This window comes from Sphaeroforma arctica (genome assembly GCF_001186125.1).
Source record: "Sphaeroforma arctica JP610 unplaced genomic scaffold supercont1.101, whole genome shotgun sequence".
In the NCBI taxonomy this organism is placed as follows: Eukaryota; class Ichthyosporea; order Ichthyophonida; genus Sphaeroforma; species Sphaeroforma arctica.
In genome coordinates, this window is record NW_014040457.1 from 12,169 (window position 1) to 31,532 (window position 19,364).

Below are 19,364 nucleotides of genomic sequence, written 5' to 3' on the forward strand. Positions count from 1 at the left end.
GGTCTATGGTTCATTCAGCCAGTGCTACACAGAATCTGACTGACTTAGAAGAGCTCGACAGTAGAGTTAAAATAATACATAATTTAACTCATCGAGCATATGAGCCTACTTATAAAATGGCTATTCGTGCAGGGCTTAATCACCCGGCGCTGAAAGAAACCATACGTGAAGCATACCGACGCTGTACGGATTGTGAAAAGAACCAGATCAAGCGCTACGGCTGGGCATCCCTAAAAAGTGTGACAGAAGACCAACCGATGCGCTTCAAGCATACTGGCGATGTATATATCTGTCATTTCTTATGTGTGGCTTCGGGCAGTGGCAGAGTTATTTCTAAAACAGTGGCAGAGTTATGCTGTCACGTTTTTAATGACTTTGGTTTCCCCCGAGTACTATGTTCTGATAACGGTAGTCAGTTTTGTACCAATAATGGAGGCACTTATACTCGTATCAGGCATGACCCATAGGCGTGGTGTTCCTTATAAACCTGAAACGCAGGGTACAAATGAGACACGTCATAGAGAACTAAAGAAGCTATTGCGTACCGCACTAGATGACGTTGAGGATATGTAGCCTTATCATTTGAAATGGGTTCAGACTCAAATGAATAACTGCATAAATCCTCAAACTGGAACACTCCCGTTTCACTATTTCTTTTGCCGCTATAGTGAATTACAAGCAACGTTCGAAAAAACCGCGTCCGAGAAACACGTTACTCCGTGGCTACAAAAGATCGAGCATATGCAGAATGTTGTTTACCCCTGTTTACTCGAGCACAAAAATCGTGTCCTACTTAAAGCGTATGACCGATGGAATAACACTAAGAACATTGTTCAGTTCAAAGTTGGCGATTATGTTAATACTATAAATCGCAATGCCAACGTTACCGAACTCTCTTCTAAGACAATTGTATCTATTGTTATTTCCTACCATGATGAGAAGAGTGATACTTACGAAGTGAATAACATAGATGGTACTAGCGCAACTAATCTAGACACTCACCGTATCCCTACCTCCGAACTCTCATTTGCTCACTCATTTGATTCTGATGTCCCAGTTATGGAGTCACAAGTCAAAGATATAATTGACAAAACATCCGAAGACGGTTACACTTACTACAAGACCCGTTTTATGGATGGGACAGTAGCTTGGCTAACCTCCGATGCGTTTCGTGAATCTCGCGACTTCCTTCGTATTTTCAATAAGAAATGGAATAAGTGTTTACATAAGAACACACGAGATAAACGGAAAGGGTTTCTCAGGTGACTACAAACCCGGATGGATATGAAATTCCCTATTTGCCACTTACTTCCTATGTGACTAAACTTTCTGATCTGCTTACCAACAGAGCAGAAAATTCTTCGAGCTTACATACTAATGAAGAACAACCTTTGGCTATAACCTCACCAAGTTATAAACGTAAGACGCCTACATCGGAAATGGTTACTGAACCAAATACTAAACGACATAGAGTACAACATGAGTCTTGAACTCGTATATATAGGCACATACTTACTCGATAAGCCATGACCAAACCCGTTTTACTTTGGTTTTCGCTTTACGAACTAGATCGTACCTTCACGTACGTCCGTAGTCCTAAAAGCTACTGGGCGCTATATAGAAATACGGCCTCCGGTCAGTCTAAAATATCAAGATCAAATGAGATAACACATTGGTTTTTATTTGTATTTAAAAAAATTTAATACAAGTTCTTTTTCCAATATTTCCAAAGTGTTCTAAATTCACTTTGATGGCTCAAATAGCCTGAGTATTTGGTATGACTCATTTACTTGGACCTATTTGAGACGATAGTAGATGTAGGAAATTATAAACTATCTAGGCCGACCACTCGATGCAAATCCTTGTTGGTTCTTGACAGTGGTCAGTCAATCATGAGTCTTTGCTTGTCTGGGTCTGTTTTGAACCCTTATGTTGTGACATTGGCGCCTAGTATGCTGTCTCGTCTTTCTTCACCGCGAATGCACTTTTGTTGTAGTACAGTCTGAAATTGGCTGCGTTGTGCCTTCTAATGACTTCACGTACTGGTTTCCAATATTCGTCCTCCATGAGGCTAGCGATGGCTATGATATCTCCATATATTTGTATGCCTTCAATGTCAATGGATAGGTTTGCCATTCCTCCTTGAAGTTGTGTCGTCAGCGAGTGTCTGTAGTTCAAATTGTGCTGACTTAAATGAATATTGCGTCTGTGCTTCTCCATGAAAATGTGAAGAAGTGTCTACTATTGTCATGGACTAGGAAATGATGGAATCTTTCTGTTAGGCCCAGTTCGGAAAATAATTGTGCATCTTGCGGGTTGCGACAGACCGATAATGATTCACGGAAACCGACAAAGTAGTATAAGAAACAGTGACTCCGCTTTTGCACCCGTTGGTATAAAAGTACTGATTATACCTGCTAGATATATGTCCGGCTATGGTAAAATGTCCATGCCTATTTAAAAGTATCATCGGTACTTTTATTGGGGAGGTCCAGTATCTCAAAGCAATTAAACATTTTTCTTCCACCGTAGTTGATGTCACACACTACTTGAGGGGAGCATGTACGTTGTACTCGTTCATTAAATTGTGCTAATTGTATATAGCCATGTTGTAATCTAACTGACGAGTATCATTCTGTATGAGCGATCGACTCCTGAATTGACTAGTACATTGTATGTAGTGTCATTGATTTGTACGTTTGTGCAATCTTTGATCTCTTGGGTCAGGAACTGAAAAATAAAGTGTATAGACAATATCATTTTTCTCATCAGTGCGCGCATTCACTGTAAATTTCAATAATGTTTGTCATGTTAGACTTCGCCCACCTGAAGTACCTTGTTTTCATAGGTAGTGGTTCACAAACTGGTCTACATGGGGGATTGAGGTTACTGTGCTGTGCAAGCTGCAGTCTTTGGCGGTTGTTTTCTTCCTTCTTGGAACACTTGCGGAACACATTAGGAGAATAGTCTACACCAGTGTGGGCAAGTTCTTGTTACCCTATCCTATGGGATATAATTGGCCCTGACCTGAGCCTGGCGGTAATTTTCTTTGAGGTGGTCTCCCTGTTGCTGTGTCGAGTCTTGGATGACTTACTCGTTGGCCTAGTATGAATGCACTTTGTAGTCGCTTGCGTTCTCGATTGCGGGTAGCTTGCGGTGATTGTTACTTGACTGATAAGACTTTTTATATGTTTAAAAGCATGATTCTGCCTTTACTAATGTAGAATAGCTAGTCAATTTCATCTTAAGATCCAGGTGTCAAATGCTAAGTGTCAAAGCTTAGATTCATTGTCAACCTTTACATTTTTTAAGGTTTTATATGGTGTTCACTTGGCTGTTCGAATCTATTCGACAAACTATATGTCGCCGAGAGGCATCTCTGGACTAGTACGACATAGCGATCAATATCTACCTCTCTGTTTGCTTGCATTAATTCTGTAAACTTCCTTGGATATTACTAAGTTTCAAATTAGTTAGATAAACGACCAAAGGTACAATTTAAGTCTGTCGGTTAAGATGTAGCAGTGATAGCTTGTGTAAGAATAATCGCGACTGCCTCTTGGCAAGAGCCTTAATGTCCTCTAAAATAATAAGAATGCCCTTACCAAGAATCAGTCCCGATTATTCGTACACAAGCTACCGACTAAAATTGTATCCTAGTTTATTTAACATAGTTTGAAACTTAGTAATGTGGTCAAAACCAAGTAACACTTAGTAAAGAGTGTTAAGTCTGAAGTAAGTGAACTTAGTCAGAAGTGCCATTGGTAATGGCGCGCCTGCTATATTTATTAATCACGATCCTATGTGGAACGAGACTTTCTCTACCATCGGGTTATGTAAAAATACCCGTCTCTATGGTTTCGAATGAGTCATCACTTCTGTCTCATTAAATTCTCTATTCCACTAATCGGTCCGGTCCTCTGGTCCGGTCCTCCAATAATCCTCTAGGTCCGGTCCTCTGGTCCGGTCCTCACGTCCTAAATATCCGCCTAGGGTACTTTGTCCACAGTAATATCCATCGCTTACAACGCGTCACCATCGTTCAGGCCTACATACATCACCATGGTATGGTATCTATTCCCTCGACCGCAAAATTATACTGCCGCTTGTGTAAGGTACTGAATTGATCTACAATGGTACAACGTATTTACAACATTTGTTGATCGTTTCAGAGATATTATAATACACACCCAGTCGTCCATCCGTTCTTGTGTACTTGTATACCAAGTGAGGCATGGCACAATATACAACTCCCTGACTCTTGCAATGTGCTATTTCTATAACATCTCCAGAGTCCTATGTAAATACCTTGTTGTATAACATCTTAAGAAAGATTGTCGCCTTGCTTATACATACATACTCTGTAACAGCTCTGAAGAATCTGGATCTTTCATAAACGTCACATCCGGCAGGTTCATACAACGATAGTATTGTCTTAATCACACGCTTGATATTCGCAATAAGAGGGTATCAAGCTCTAACTGCATCTTGCAAAGCAGCAAAAGAAAAGCCAACTGGAGCCGACTTATCTGTGCGTCGCCATGGCAACTAAACCCTAAAACGTGCCGTGAAAAGCAACATATCGTTACTGGTGAAGTAAACCTCGTAACCTCGCTCGCATACACAGCAATCTGCTTCCTTCCTTAACACACACTCTAGGAGGTTCTCTGTGGAGCCCCATTACCCCCGTCCACTGCGTCATGTTGAGGAAGAATGCGACGCCACAAGGAAAAAAAAATCCGTTGCATAGTCTGAACTCTGATGAATAGCAGTTTATTTTGGATAAAATATATTTATTGGGATAATATTATTCATTTCAGAAGAAGATAAGTTACAATGTATGTATGTTATAATGTATGTATGTTATAATGTATGAATATATGGTATGGCTCTCATAGCCGTTGTAGTGGTTCGGGAAAGATCGATTTATAGCCTCCCCTAATTTTATTATTATCAGAAAGTGAGAAAACACGACATTCTATAGTTCGAGACCTTCCATTGGGTGTTAGATGATGACTTGCGCATAGGGATAATATTATTTATTTCAAAAATGGCAAGTATGTATGATACAATGTATGAACATATGGTATGGCTCTCATAGTCGCTGTAGTGGTTCAGGAAAGATTGATGGGAAGAAGTGGTCAGTAAATTCCCCTGATAGCATTGTGGAAATTTGGAAATTGGAATCAATATTTTAAAAAAATATTCATTTGTTGACATTTTGGTATTTGTACTTATTAAAAAAAAACAGATATATTTACGTATTTATGGATGTGTCCGTCAAGGTACAGCGTATTCCTATTCCACAGTTTCACTAAATCCACTTGCTTGCAACAACCCTAATCTTATTGAATCTTTCCACCACTATGCCGAATCCTAACATGGAGCCTGTGCAGGTCGAAAGCCTTTCGAAACAACTTGCGGACTCTAAACTCACGGTAAAGATACAAGCTTTCTGCCACCAATATTTGTCTTACAACACATAGCTGCCGCCTCATTATATATCAACTGGCATCACTCTAGTGTTGCTTATTAATGCTTTGACAGCGTCCGCGATTTTGGCGTCGATATGTGATCAACTTTCTGAAGCCGAGACAGGTGATTCTGATTTCCCAGGTTCCCTGTTCTCGTTGAGTCCTTAGGGTTGCCCTTTTGTACCCACAAAGTCGGAAAGAGTGTTTTGCGATCATGAACCCCACAGCGTTTTGTATGTATATATTAGGCTCCATGTCGATATGACATGTTTTCAATCTTCACACCCATCACTAATTTGTTCTGAGAAATGCTTGGGGTTCAATGTCTTGTACGAATTGCGTCGCACGTTTTAGAAGGGAGTTGGATGCAAGGGGGGACCGAAGCGTTCGCCGCAACGAGGACGTTTTTGTGTTCACTGTTGCGCTATTAATGCTTCGTAGCCAGCGATTCTGAAAGTTCTGGATGAAACTTCCGCAATCATTAATACACAGCATATATCCTTAGTCGATTCCGTAAGCGATTTATCAGTCACTCAGACGCGTGGTGGCCACTCGCCCTGTGCTGGCTTGGAACGGAATACCTGTATATATGTATATGCATATGTCCGAAGGTAAACGATAAAGTTATGTACACTTGCGCGTGTATATATGCAGTCGACGTATGTCTTTTGTGATGCGTAAAGTGGTCTAACATAGTTCCGTATTGCCCTATCTTAGCACTCTGAAAGCACTATAGACAATAAAAAGGCACCGGACCAGAAAGATCAAGGCCACCGACGGGTGAGCTTACAGGTGGCCGACAGTACCGAGAGAGGTCGTAGCGAATCCCCCAACTGGCGCGATCGTCAACCGCAGGTATTTGACGTTGCACACTCAGTTTATTTGGTTTTTTTCAATAGCACGTCTTGTATGTTTGATTCTGAAAATCGAATAGTCATCGTTTGTGTAAGTATGTTGCAATATGTCAATATGTTAACGACGTATATTGTAATATGATAACGTAGTAGTCACTGACAATGATGTTTATGGGATTTTTTCTGACCGCAGCCAAGCAACCGGTCGCAGAGTCGCGGCCGCGCAGTGCGGAATGAAGAATATACGACAACACGCAGTCCTTCCGGAAACTGGAGAGAGAGGGGCAGTTCACCTGGACAAGCACGTACGCAACAACCAACAAATACACAAACGCGTATGTCTCGCAATACAAGTTACGGCCGCAACAGTAACGGTAGCAGCAAACGTAGACAGAGCAGAGACGGCAGCGCCTCATGTAGAAATAACAGCAGCACACGTAAAGAAGGCAACAATACACACAGAGACAGCAGCAATACCCGCAGAGACAGCAGCAGTACACGCAGAGATTGTAGTCGCACTCGCCACGTGACGCTACTGGAGAATCCTAATCACCATGATAATCGAGGTATGCCCGGTAACGAAGTTATATGCATGATCATGCTCATCACCAAATAGACACAACACTTACACTCACACTTAACTAAGTACACAATTGCACACACACACACACATACAGAACATACAAACATATACACACACACTCACACACACTCACACTCACGCACACACATACACACACACACACACACACTCTCTCTCTCTCTCTCTCACACACACACACACATACATATATGCATACATATGTACACACACAAACACACAGCATACATATGTACACACACAAACACACACACACACACACACACACATATATATGCATACATATGTACACACACAACACACATATATATATGCATACATATGTACACACACACACACACACACACACACACACATATATATATATATATAATTATATATACATATATATATGTATACATCCATCAGGAAAGATGGATGATAGAGAGCTCCATCTGGAATATACATACATACATACATACATACATATATCTATATATATATATAATGTATGGGCTTGTTGTACAATTTCTTCACATATTTGTTGCTATTAACAATATATTTGTGTTTGATTGGACTATTTCTGGATGAAAAGGTCGCTCCCTAAGCCCCGGGCGTGGAAAGAAAGAGTTGGCATTCAATAATTGTCGAAAAGCGATTGTGGAGAACAAAGGTGCTGACAAGGTGTGGATTGTGTAATTTGGAAGCGAATTCGAATCTCTCGGTGAGAGTATACGTTTCAATTGACAAGCTAGGAATGCACTACCTGTCGCAAACTTTCCGTCATACCTGGACATGGCATTATATAAATGCTTTTCATCATTTTATTTAGGGGCCGCTCATTCGCCTGTGAAACTGAATTCATCTGTTGCACACGATCGCATCTACAACGTAGAAACAATCCTCAAAAACATATATCGACCTGCATGAGCATTCTCACCTTTATTGTGACGTGCTAATGCCCAAGATGTACACAACAACCGAGGAAGTTTGTTGCATTCGCCTACCCATTGTTCTCATGTATTGTTTAAGCAACTCATATACACTGACCATGTGCGAAGAGCAAGACACCACAAGCCCAGAGACAAACAGAGTGACGAGTGCGCATTCAAACCTGTAGATAGATCAGTGCACAAATACTGATCGTCGTTGCCTTTTACGTACGGCGCTCACAGAAATCAACCACATGTGACGATCAAGTACTGCATGATTGTTATGGGTGCCTGGCAGGAGCTACAATTGAACAAAATATGTGCAACTAATCGATGGCCAAGTTTCAGTAACGGGGTCTTTTCGAGTCTTGAAATTATTGTTTGAATTTCTACGTTTTAAACAGGTTCGAGAGGAGATAAAGAAGGGAGATGTGACAGATGTTAATGAGTTGACATTTTTCGGTCACTCCGGTAGCGACGGACAGACTCTTATGATGGTCAGCTGTAAGTATGGACGTGAGGGCATTGCGAAAGTGCTGCACGAGGAGCTGGGAGCAGATTTAAACATACAGGTGAGCTTTCTTACCATAGCTCTCTGTGTATCTGCAATTGAAGCGCTTAGTCTGCTGAAATCGATAGCAACCTCCAATTCCCAGTTCTGTGAGAAAGCCTTGTACCCGAGTCACGCAACCTCTCTCTGTCAGACCCATGCATGTGTATGCCTCCGATACCTTATCGCGTCTCAACCCCCGCGTGCACCATCTGTTTCCTTATCGCAGGGAGGATTGGGACGCTTCAATTGTTTGCACTACGCCTGTTGGCACGGTCACCCCAAGCTGGTACAATATCTTCTTGAACAAGGCTGCGACTACTCAGCACTCAATGCCGACGGTGAGACCCCTCGAGAGTCAGCGAAAGGGCGAGCCAAGCCGAATAACATGGAGTGTGTCGCTGTTATAGAAGCATGGGAGGCTAAGAAGGGTATGTGTCTGACTGTCTGTACGCATGTGCATGCATCAAACGACAATGCAAACTCAAGTAGATTACGATGCATGAGCATATATCGGACTTGCGCCTATCTAGGAACACCCTTGGTTCCTGTAGATACCCAATTTGTATTGTTGATGTGTTTGCTGTTCGGGTCTTGGTATGGTATATGAATGCAATAGCTTAGCGCGCGTAGTGGGACCTTTCAGGCTCTCGTTTGACGTACAATTTAGAAGCGAAATCGGCATGCATGCCCACGTGGCACAATTATAAGCCATCGTGTGGCAGCCAGCAGAGAACTTAACACTAGTATATGGTGTGAAATCACCTGCGCACCCTCTGTAATAAGGTTCTCACAATCACCTGCGCATTCTCTATAATGAGGTTCTTACCTATGATACTCAATCTCTCGACATTCAATAATTTAGCGGAGAAGGATAAAACAACTGAAGAGCCAGTGGACACCGCTGATTCGCTGACGAGCGACAATCCTATTCAGGCCACCGCATGATAAGTAGCATGTTGTGACCTGCTATTGGCTCCCGTGTGAATATTTTAGAACAAAGTAATAAGAGCGGAATTGGTATATAAATAAACGGTAATAAATCGGTCATCATTTATTGCTCCCTTATTTCTTAGTTGACCTGACTTGGAGTTCATCAACTGAGATGTTAGCTATCGAAAGCAACCCTTAATTCCTCATAGCTCGAGGTTCATAATAGTCGCGTAGTAAAATCTGAGATAGATGAAAAAGGAGCCCGGGTTCCACAGCAAATTGGGTGTTGCAAATGAATGCACAAGTTACTAAAGTAGCTGTGCAAATTTAGAGTGTCCGATTCAAGCAACATTTACAATTACTGGTATTTTTATATATTGTTTACTTATCTATGATCTAGCTTCGTGGGATTTTCTATTAATATAATTTTTAAAGTTGTCTATATCGCTATGACTTCATACTCATCGAGGGCACAGTGAGTTCCACAGCAACAGAATCGAGCTGTTCTGGAATATGATCCCCCACAGGTAGATCCTGAGGCACTGTTATACTTACAAGCACCTCCCTCAATACCTGGAATATCTGAATATCTTCCACTTCCCGATATAGCACAGGCATGATTGAGAGCAGCACCGACGAACTTCAGCTCGGCGGTCGAATCCAAAGCGTTGAGCTTGTCCACTTGGCATGTTCCACCCACACTAGCACACACGGCGGAACAGCTCTGGCCCAACCCTCCAAGATGCCAATCATATGTTGTAGAAGCCGCCTCGCAACAAAGCGTATCAGTGCAACCCATACCACCTTCACAAACGATTCTTCCGCCGTCTGGCAAGGCCTCTCCGTGCATACAGATGTGCGTATCACACGTGGGGAAGATATCACAGCACTCGCGCTCTTCACAACCATCGGGTCCGAAACACTGAATGTACGCGGCAGCTCGCAAGAGTGGTCCTCCAGTACATTCGAAAGTATCACAGGTGGGCCATGGTTCACAGCAAGTGTCATCGTCGCAGCCATCACGCCCAATGCAGTCCACCCTCGCAGCGTCTCTGACAGATGTACCAGATGTGCACGTGTGGGAGTCACACGTAGGCCACGGGTCACAGCAAGTAGCGTCATCACAGCCATCACGTCCGGTACAGTCGACTAACTCGGCATCTCTGACAGACGTACCTGCGGTGCAAGTGTAGGAATCACATGTTGGCCATGGATCACAGCATGTGCGATCCTCACATAGCATAGACCCGCAGATAACAGTGGCGGAATCCAGGATAGCAACTCCTTCTCTGCACTCATGAGTGTCGCAAGTAGGCCATGGATCGCAGCACGTTGCCTCATCACATCCGTCACGCCCAGAGCAATCGACAATTTCTGCATTTCTGACCACGTCACCACCGGTACAGGTGAACGCATCACACGTAGGCCATGGTTCGCAACAGGTGATATCGTTGCAGCCATCTGCACTTGTGCAATCGATATCGCGAGCTGTATCCCAAAGCGAACCGGAAGTACAGACATGCGTGTCGCAAGTTGGCCATGGGTCACAGCACGTTGCTTCATTGCAACCATCTCCATCCATACATTCAAGCAGCTCTGAGTTTCTGAGAGGTGTACCCCCAGTGCACGTGTACGAGTTACACTTTGGCCATGGCTTGCAGCAAGCGTCGGTACAACCATCAGCCTCCTTGCACTGGATCATGGGAGCGGCATCCCACAATGTTCCAGAAGAACACGTATGTGTGTTGCAAGTAGGCCATGGATCACAGCATGATCCTTCGTCGCAGCCATCGGCCCCGGTACAATCGACAGTGTTGGCGTCTCTAACAGATGTACCTCCAAGGCAGATGAAAGTGTCACATTTGGGCCATGGAACACAGCAGAGGTCATCGTCGCAAGCACCAGATCTACAATCAACCGTAGCTGATTCTGCCAATACTCTGCCAACAGTGCATGTGTGGGTATCACATGTAGGCCACTCATCACAACACAATGCCTCATCACAACCGTCATCTCCTGTGCAATCAACAGTGTTTGCATCCCGAACAGCGTTACCGACTGTGCATGTGAAAGAGTCACAGGTTGGCCAAGGATCACAGCAGAGGTTATCGCCACATATGCCAGACTTACAGTTGACCGTTGCTGGCTCCGCAATGGGTTTCCCGGCGGTGCATGTATGAGAGTCGCATGTAGGCCACTCATCGCAACACAAAGCTTCATCACATCCGTTGTGCCCAGTGCAATCGACAATGTCCGAGTCTGAGATGGCATTGCCGGCAGTACAAGTGAAGGAGTCACACGTTGGCCATGGGACACAGCACAGGTCATCGTCACAGGTACCAGACTTACAATCGGCCAATTCTGATTCCGCAATGGGCTTTCCTACGATGCATGTGTGAGTAGCGCAGGTTGGCCATTCATCACAACAGGTAATTTCGTCACAACCGTCACGTTTGGTGCAATCGACAGTGTTGGAGTCTGTGACCGGGTTGCCCTCAGTACACGTGAAGGAATCGCACGTTGGCCATGGATCACAGCAGGTACCATCATCACAACCATCGGCTCCAGTGCAATCAATTGTCTCTGCCGCTAATATAATACTACCAGATGTACAGGTGTGTGTATTACATAGAGGCCACGCGTCACAACAGGAAAGATCGTCACAACCATCTGCACCAGCACAGTCTCTGTTTGCAGCATCGACCTTGATACTTCCCGAAAGACATGTATGAGTATCACATGTAGGATGGGGAACACAGCACGCGAAATCGTCACATCCATCGCTGCCTGTACAATCAGTTGTCACGGCGTTCTCGCCAAGTAGACCTGAGGTACATGAATGGGCGTCACATGTGGGCCACGGGTCGCAACAAGTTGCTTCATCGCACCCTTCACTTCCGGTACAGTCCACAGAAACCGAGTTTACGACAGGCGTACCATCAGTGCAGGTGAAGGAATCACAAGTGGGCCAAGGATCGCAGCATGCGGCATCATCACAAGCACCAGTCACACAGTCGACAAACTCAGGGATCCTCACAGATGTGCCTGCATTACATGTATGAGTATCGCAGGTAGGCCATGGAACGCAACACGTGGTTTCAGTGCACCCGATACGACCCTTGCACTCCAAGGTCTCCGAATCTGGGATAGCAGTACCATCAGTGCAAGTGTAAGCTTGACACAAAGGCCATGGCTTGCAGCAGCCCGCGTCGTCACAACCATCGGTTCCTGTACAGTCGATGCTGTCGGCAGCACCCAATATAGAACCGGAATCGCACACATGGGCATCGCAGGTAGGCCAGGGCTTGCAGCAGGTGACATCGTCACATCCGTCACTACTTGTGCAATCAGTGATGCTGGCAGCGTCTATGAAGGTACCGGAGCCACACTCATGCGAGACACACTTAGGCCAAGGCTTGCAGCAGGTACTGTCGTCACAACCGGTAAGGGCCGTGCAATCAATGAGGTCAGCAGCGCCAATTAGAGAACCTGAATTGCACACATGTTCTTCACAAGTAGGCCATGGAATACAGCATGTCTCGTCGTCACAGCCATCAAGGCCTGTGCAATCGATAATGTTGGCGGCCTCCAGAATAGAGCCCGAACCACACTCATGCGAGTCACACATAGGCCAAGGCTTGCAGCAGGTAGCGTCGTCACAACCATCACGCCCGGTGCAATCGATGACGTCCGCGACGTCCACTAGAAAACCGAACGTGCATACGTGAGCATCGCACGTAGGCCATGCAACGCAACACGTCTCGTCGTCGCAGCCTGCCTCGAAAGCACAATCCGTACCGGCCGCGCTGGCTCCCAGTGTTCCCGTTGCACATTCATGAGCAGCACACGTGAATGGAACACAGCATGTCAAATCGTCACAGCCTAGAGGTCCATCACAAACGAGTTCAGCAGCGATAACGATGATGACGCCCGAGTTACATACGTGGGTGTCGCACTTCGGCCTAGGCTTGCAGCAGGTGGCATCGTCACAACCATTAAGGCCTGTACAGTCGATGATGTCGGCAGCTTCCAGCAATAAACCGGATGCGCATGTATGAGACTCGCAAACAGGCCATGCAACACAGCATGTTTCATCGTCACATCCTGCTATACCAACACAGTCTTTGCTGGCTGCGCCGGCTTCCAGTGTTCCTTGGGTACATTGATGCGCGACGCAAGTGGGATAAGGAACGCAACACGTCAAGTCGTCGCAACCGGAGGGGCCGTTACATACAAGCTCAGCGGCAATCTCATTTTGGGTACCTGAGGTACATACGTGGGTGTCACACTTCGGCCAAGGATTGCAGCAGGTGGCATCGTCACATCCATTAAAGCCTGTGCAATCGATCATATCGGCAGCTTCCAGCAATGAACCGGATATGCATGTATGAGACTCGCAAACAGGCCATGAAACACAGCATGTTTCATCGTCACATTCTGCTTCACCAACACAATCTATTCTGCTTGCGCCGGCTTCCAGCAATCCTTGGGTACAAACGTGGGTGTCGCACGTAGACCACGCATCGCAGCAGGTCTCCTCATCACAATCGCCGAGCCCCACGCACTTGATCGAATCGGACAGAGATCTGAGCAGTCCTGATGTGCACCTAAAGGTGTCGCATGTTTGCTCACAACAAGTATTATCATCACAGACATTGTCGCGGCATTCCATGCGCTCCGCATCAGTAATCAACTGCCCAATGGCACACAAGTGACTATCACAGGTAGTAGGTGCGATTATGACGGGCTCAATCCTAACTTCATCTACGGGTTCTTGCTCAACTACTGATGCTTGTGTAACTGTCAGCGGTTCAACTTCGGTTGCTTCTTCCACAGCAGCAGGTACGTCACCACTACTGCAGAAACACAGACGTTCAACAGTGTCGAATTTACCAAGACAGTTGAACATAACAGATCCATCGGCTGTACCATAGTTGTCAGAGATTTCGCAATTACCATTGCCAATTCCGGGCAGTGAATAGTAATCCTGATCGTTAGCTCCACTGGGACACACTCCTCCGTTATTCTCAATGATAGACACCACGGCATTCGCACCACCACCAACTGCCCATACTGCACGTATCATAGATACTGTCATATTGACATTGCAATCCTGATCGCGACCAGTGCAGACATCCTCACAACTCTGTCCGGCAGCACCAAGAACAAACTCATTATCAAAAGTGAGTGTTTGAGCCTCTGGTACTTGCTCAACGTCTGGTGGTTGCATAACTGACATTGGTTCAACTTCTGTTGCTGCTTCAACCGCAGGTACAACAAAGTCAGCACTATTGCAGAAGCATAGACGTTCAACAGTGTCGAATTTTCCACGGCAGTTGAACATAACAGATCCATCAGCTGTACCATAGTTGTCGGAAATTTCGCAATTACCGTTTCCGATTCCGGGGAGAGAATAGTAATCCTGATTGTTGGCTCCATAAAGACATACACCTCCATTATTCTCAATGATAGATACCACGGCATTTGCATCACCACCTGAAGCCCATGCTGTGCGTATCATAGAAACTGTCGTGTCGACATTGCATACCTGATCGCGACCGTTGCAGACATCCTCACAACTCAGTCCGGCAGTACCCATAACAAACTCATTCGCAAAAGTGGGATTCTCGGCAACTAGTTTGTTTGAGGAGTCGGTCGGAATATCACCTTCTGCGGTAACATCGTTTGCACCTGCAGTGCAACATAAGTCTACGTTGCATCCATTATCACATGTTATACCAGCTACGTCAGCTAAACTAGTGTAGCCGGTAGGACAGACGTACGTATCACAGAATCTTTGAATGAGACCAAAAGAACGAGGCACGATTGTACCTTCTCGTTTACGATTGCAACAAATTGATTCGTTTGCCGGTATCTGTGCAGAGGCTCCTGCGATAATAAGCAAAACACCTATTGAGGTAAACTTTTTACCTAACATTATATATGAATACACCTATTTCTCACTATGTAGTTAAAGAGGTTCACAACCTGACATCCACTATCACTGCTGAATTTCAGCCTCGTCGTGGATGAATGAACGGCCTAACTCCAGTCAGTTTCTCTTTTGAATGTCCAAACTTCAAACTACACTAGGTATATTAAAGTGATTTTTAAAATCTATGGATCCTGGAGATACAATAATACACCTGCAAAGCACGGAGTTCAAAATTCCAGAATCAAACACTGGCGAAACAAATTGTTTTAAAAATACAGTAATAGAAATGAAAACAGGAGTAGTACTTTTTAACGTATAACGAAAAACCAAATTATGCATTTTAGGAGAAAGTACAAAGAGAATATGCATTTTGGTTGTTTTGTTTAAAAAAAACAAACAAACAATAAAGATTACTTTACTGTTTGGGTTTGTTTATTTTTGTTTTTTTAACATTGTTTTCCTTTTGTTAAAAAAAAAATAGAAAAGAACAAATATATTATTTGTAGAAAAAAACATAGTACATGTCAAACCAGCACTATCTCAATAACGTTCTATTTGTTTTAAAAAAAAACAAATATTCATTTATTTTATATATAAATAAATACATTATTTATTCACCACTGACGAGCACTCAACGACTCACGAAAATGTGAATTGACGACGGTCACGCCCGCATGGTGATGGGACGTTGGGTCTGTGTTTGGAACGAAATGCTTCTTTTAAATTCTTCGTTTTAAGGCCAAACATATCCGAACGGAGGCTAGATTTATTTGAATTTTCAATTTATTTGAAATTCTCCGAAAAACTGGAATCTGGATTTGGGTCTCGAGTCTAGACTCTCTCGGTCTCTAGAGCCGAAATCAAGTGTCATCGTAGCGGAAATCGTAAATTTAGCGTAGACTCAAATCCCGTGGGCCATGGAAATTCAAAAAACCACACAAAAAACAGATTTTGGTGTTTTCCGCTTTGTAAATATTTATTATCCCATTATATGTCTACCTTTTTATATGTCCAGTGTTCAATAGGTGCGAGTCAGGCCCTTTTTTGGGCCGGTCCATCAGCCTTCCTCTACTACAATGAGGTCTCAACGCTTGAGACTCGGAATCTGCACTTCCGAAGTCTTTCGTATATTTGTTAATATGTACCATTCACAACATTTTTAGCTTAGCTTGTAGTACTATATAAGTACACACACTACTATTTATTAATTCCTGATGCAAGACACTACTAACGGTGAAAGCAGTTGTGTAAAAAATTGTACGATCACGCAACCGTCAGGTGCACACAGTGCGCTGGTTGCGACCGCAATATGCATATTGGCGAAAGGTGGCTCAATGGGTTACCGCTTGTCTACATATAAATATTAGGCGCCAGATTTATTACGTCGTAGTGATTCTTTTTTTCTACAATGGCACATCAACTAAGCCAATCAAATTGACACAAACTGCATCGGTATGTAGCGACCGAGTCAGACACAACAACACAGACTATGTACTAAAACTGATACGATGGAAAAACCTGGTAAATACACAGGGTGAAGAACCTGACACAGACATATCTTTCTCTTTATTTGTCTATTTTGGTTTTTTATTTAAAAGAAAGTCTGGAGGTTCCTAGAGCTCACGCTTTCAGTGATTTGGACATGGGATTTCAGATTTGATGGGAGATCGTTGTACTATAATTTTTATATTTTAGAACAAAAATCATTGACTGCTTTTTTTCTGTCACAGTGTCACAAAATTCCCTATAAATATATAGGCTCCTAAGCAAAATTACGTTCTGTAGAAATAAGCCAATATACAAAAAGGCCCATGAAGGAATTCTAAATTAACCAATGAAAACGACAAGTACAAAAGATTTTAACGCGTTGAAAGGAAAGATAACGGGTTGTCAGATGTGAAGCGTTGGCTATCATATTCAGTCATCAAAATTTCAACTAAATATATAAAAAAGAGTGCGTTTCCTCAATAGCAGTTTCAACGGTTTCAGTCCCCAACTCCCCGTCATGTCGGAGACATGATGTACTAAATATGTAATATCAGTCCTATTTATGGCGGTGCGACTGGTGGACATAGATCTTCGTATAAATGAGTAATCAGATATTTATATAAAAGTACAATGACTATTATTGTTTTATATATATTCTTTAATTTAGAAAAATACAATCTTACTTTATAAATTTTTATTTTGAAAAATATTAAACGTCTCAGTCTCGAAGTCTCAGTCTCTCAGACCTCAGGCTCTCAAGTCTCAGAGGCTCATCAGAGTCTCAGACTCAGAGTCGTAAAAGTTTCGGGGTTTGTTTTGTTTGGATTTGTAAATACATATTTTGCTTTTACGAAAATGTAACCAAAACACCAAACCAAATACCACTGAAAACAAAATTTAAAAAAAATACCAAAAAAAGTAAATGCATGATGTATGTATGAAAAATTCTTTCCTTCTTGTTTTTTTAAAGCAAAACCCAACGGAGCTTGCTCGGTATTTATATTACCTATACATGGTTGCAACCTTTAACCTGTTCTTAAATTCAACTAATCAATTATTCTTATCCTTTTGTACAGTCGCAGACTTGTATGCGTTGTAATGCTATATTTAAAAAACAACTATCTGTTTTTGTTGTTGTTGTAAAAACAGGTACGAATCATTTTTAATAGTTGTGAGTCACAGAGTACATTTTAAATATATTTAGGTCTGCACTAAATTTACGATTCCCTGCTACGTAAGAAGGCCATGGTACATATTTATGTTTGATGTGTGGTCCTGAAGAAGGATGCAGTTATTACAAAAAACGACCGTTTTGCAAAAATCAAAATTTAGGATAACAACAAAATTTAGGATTTAAATATGTATTAATTTACTATTTTGATTTACAAATTTTCAGAAGGTTACTATGCTAAATATGTAATTTTAGGGTTTTGGTTTTGGAATATATTGTTCTTTTTCTAGGAGGCTATGAATATATAATAGAATATGAAGAGTTGAAGACAGTCCGGACTCAAGAGTCAAGAACTCAAAACATATCGTCACCGACTCACCGACATACCGTCACACACAGAGTCCCCGGACTCATCATTCTCGGACTCTCGGTCAGTCTGAATAAAATAATATGAATGTTCGCGTTGTATTTAGAAATAAAAGCATCTGGTGGCTGACTGGCTAAATATTAAGGCCCTGTTCTGCAACTCATTATGAAAATGTCAATTTTTGAAGAAGTCCATTTTAGATCGATTTTATACTTTATATTTTCATTATAATTTAAATGGGTACAACTTCATTCTCAAAAATATTTGAGTTCCTTATATACTTTTGAAAAACGGCCATTATTTCCAACCGTCGATTTTTACCCCTACGGCAGCTTTTTTACGTAAACATCAATACCGCCAAAAATAGAAAGAGCAAAAACGAAACCGCGCCATTTCTCAAAACGCGCCATGTATCGTTTTGTTCGTGCTGCTAACTGTTGAGTTTTTCGGTTCATTATCGTTAGAATATATACAGTATAGTCGTATTCTGCAAGTGCCACACCATCTATCAGCCACAATGAGTGCAAACCCATCTCACGCGCCTAAATCCATGGATTCTCTTGTGGAGGAAGATGAGGTCACTGGGACTGAATCGGCTGAAGATTCGTTTGAAGTGGCTGATCAAAATAGCCATATATCTACATTTGACATTGTCATTGTGCACTTTATTTCCATGCACGTTACTTTTCATATTTCGCATAGTAACGCGCCCTTTTCTACGCAAGAACGAATCATATTACATAATGATCAACTACATATCGCCGATTCAATTTTTGAAAGAGTATTTTGTACAGATTCAAAAGAAATTTTACGTGAATTCAAAGAAATGGCCATTCATTCTTTACAAAAACAGCTTTTGAAACTTTTGTAAAAACGCGATTATAGTTGTTCAAAAAAGGTGATTTTGGAAGTATGGTCATTTTTCAAGTTTGAGTTGCAAAACGATTTTTTGAGAAGCTGCCCATTTTGAATTTTGAAAAATGCTCTATATTTTTCAAAAATGAACAGTTTTCACACTTATATATATATATATATATATATATATATATAATATATATACACACACACTATATACATAAT

General features: G+C 42.6%; 2 protein-coding genes across 2 annotated transcripts; one reads left to right on the forward strand and one right to left on the reverse strand.

Annotated features, from left to right (window-relative positions):
• The first annotated feature begins 5,239 nt into the window (after positions 1-5,239).
• On the forward strand, positions 5,240-9,438 carry SARC_02285 (hypothetical protein). The gene is made up of 7 exons (XM_014303951.1): positions 5,240-5,438; positions 6,192-6,329; positions 6,522-6,894; positions 7,504-7,592; positions 8,245-8,412; positions 8,620-8,821; positions 9,256-9,438. Exons 1-7 carry the CDS (start codon positions 5,367-5,369, stop codon positions 9,336-9,338), a joined length of 1,125 nt encoding a protein of 374 aa, XP_014159426.1. The 5' UTR covers positions 5,240-5,366; the 3' UTR covers positions 9,339-9,438.
• A 324-nt stretch (positions 9,439-9,762) lies between these two features.
• Positions 9,763-15,261, reverse strand: SARC_02286 (hypothetical protein; the record flags this gene model as incomplete). The annotated part of the gene is made up of 1 exon (XM_014303952.1): positions 9,763-15,261. One exon carries the CDS (start codon positions 15,259-15,261, stop codon positions 9,763-9,765), a length of 5,499 nt encoding a protein of 1,832 aa, XP_014159427.1.
• Positions 15,262-19,364: the final 4,103 nt, after the last annotated feature.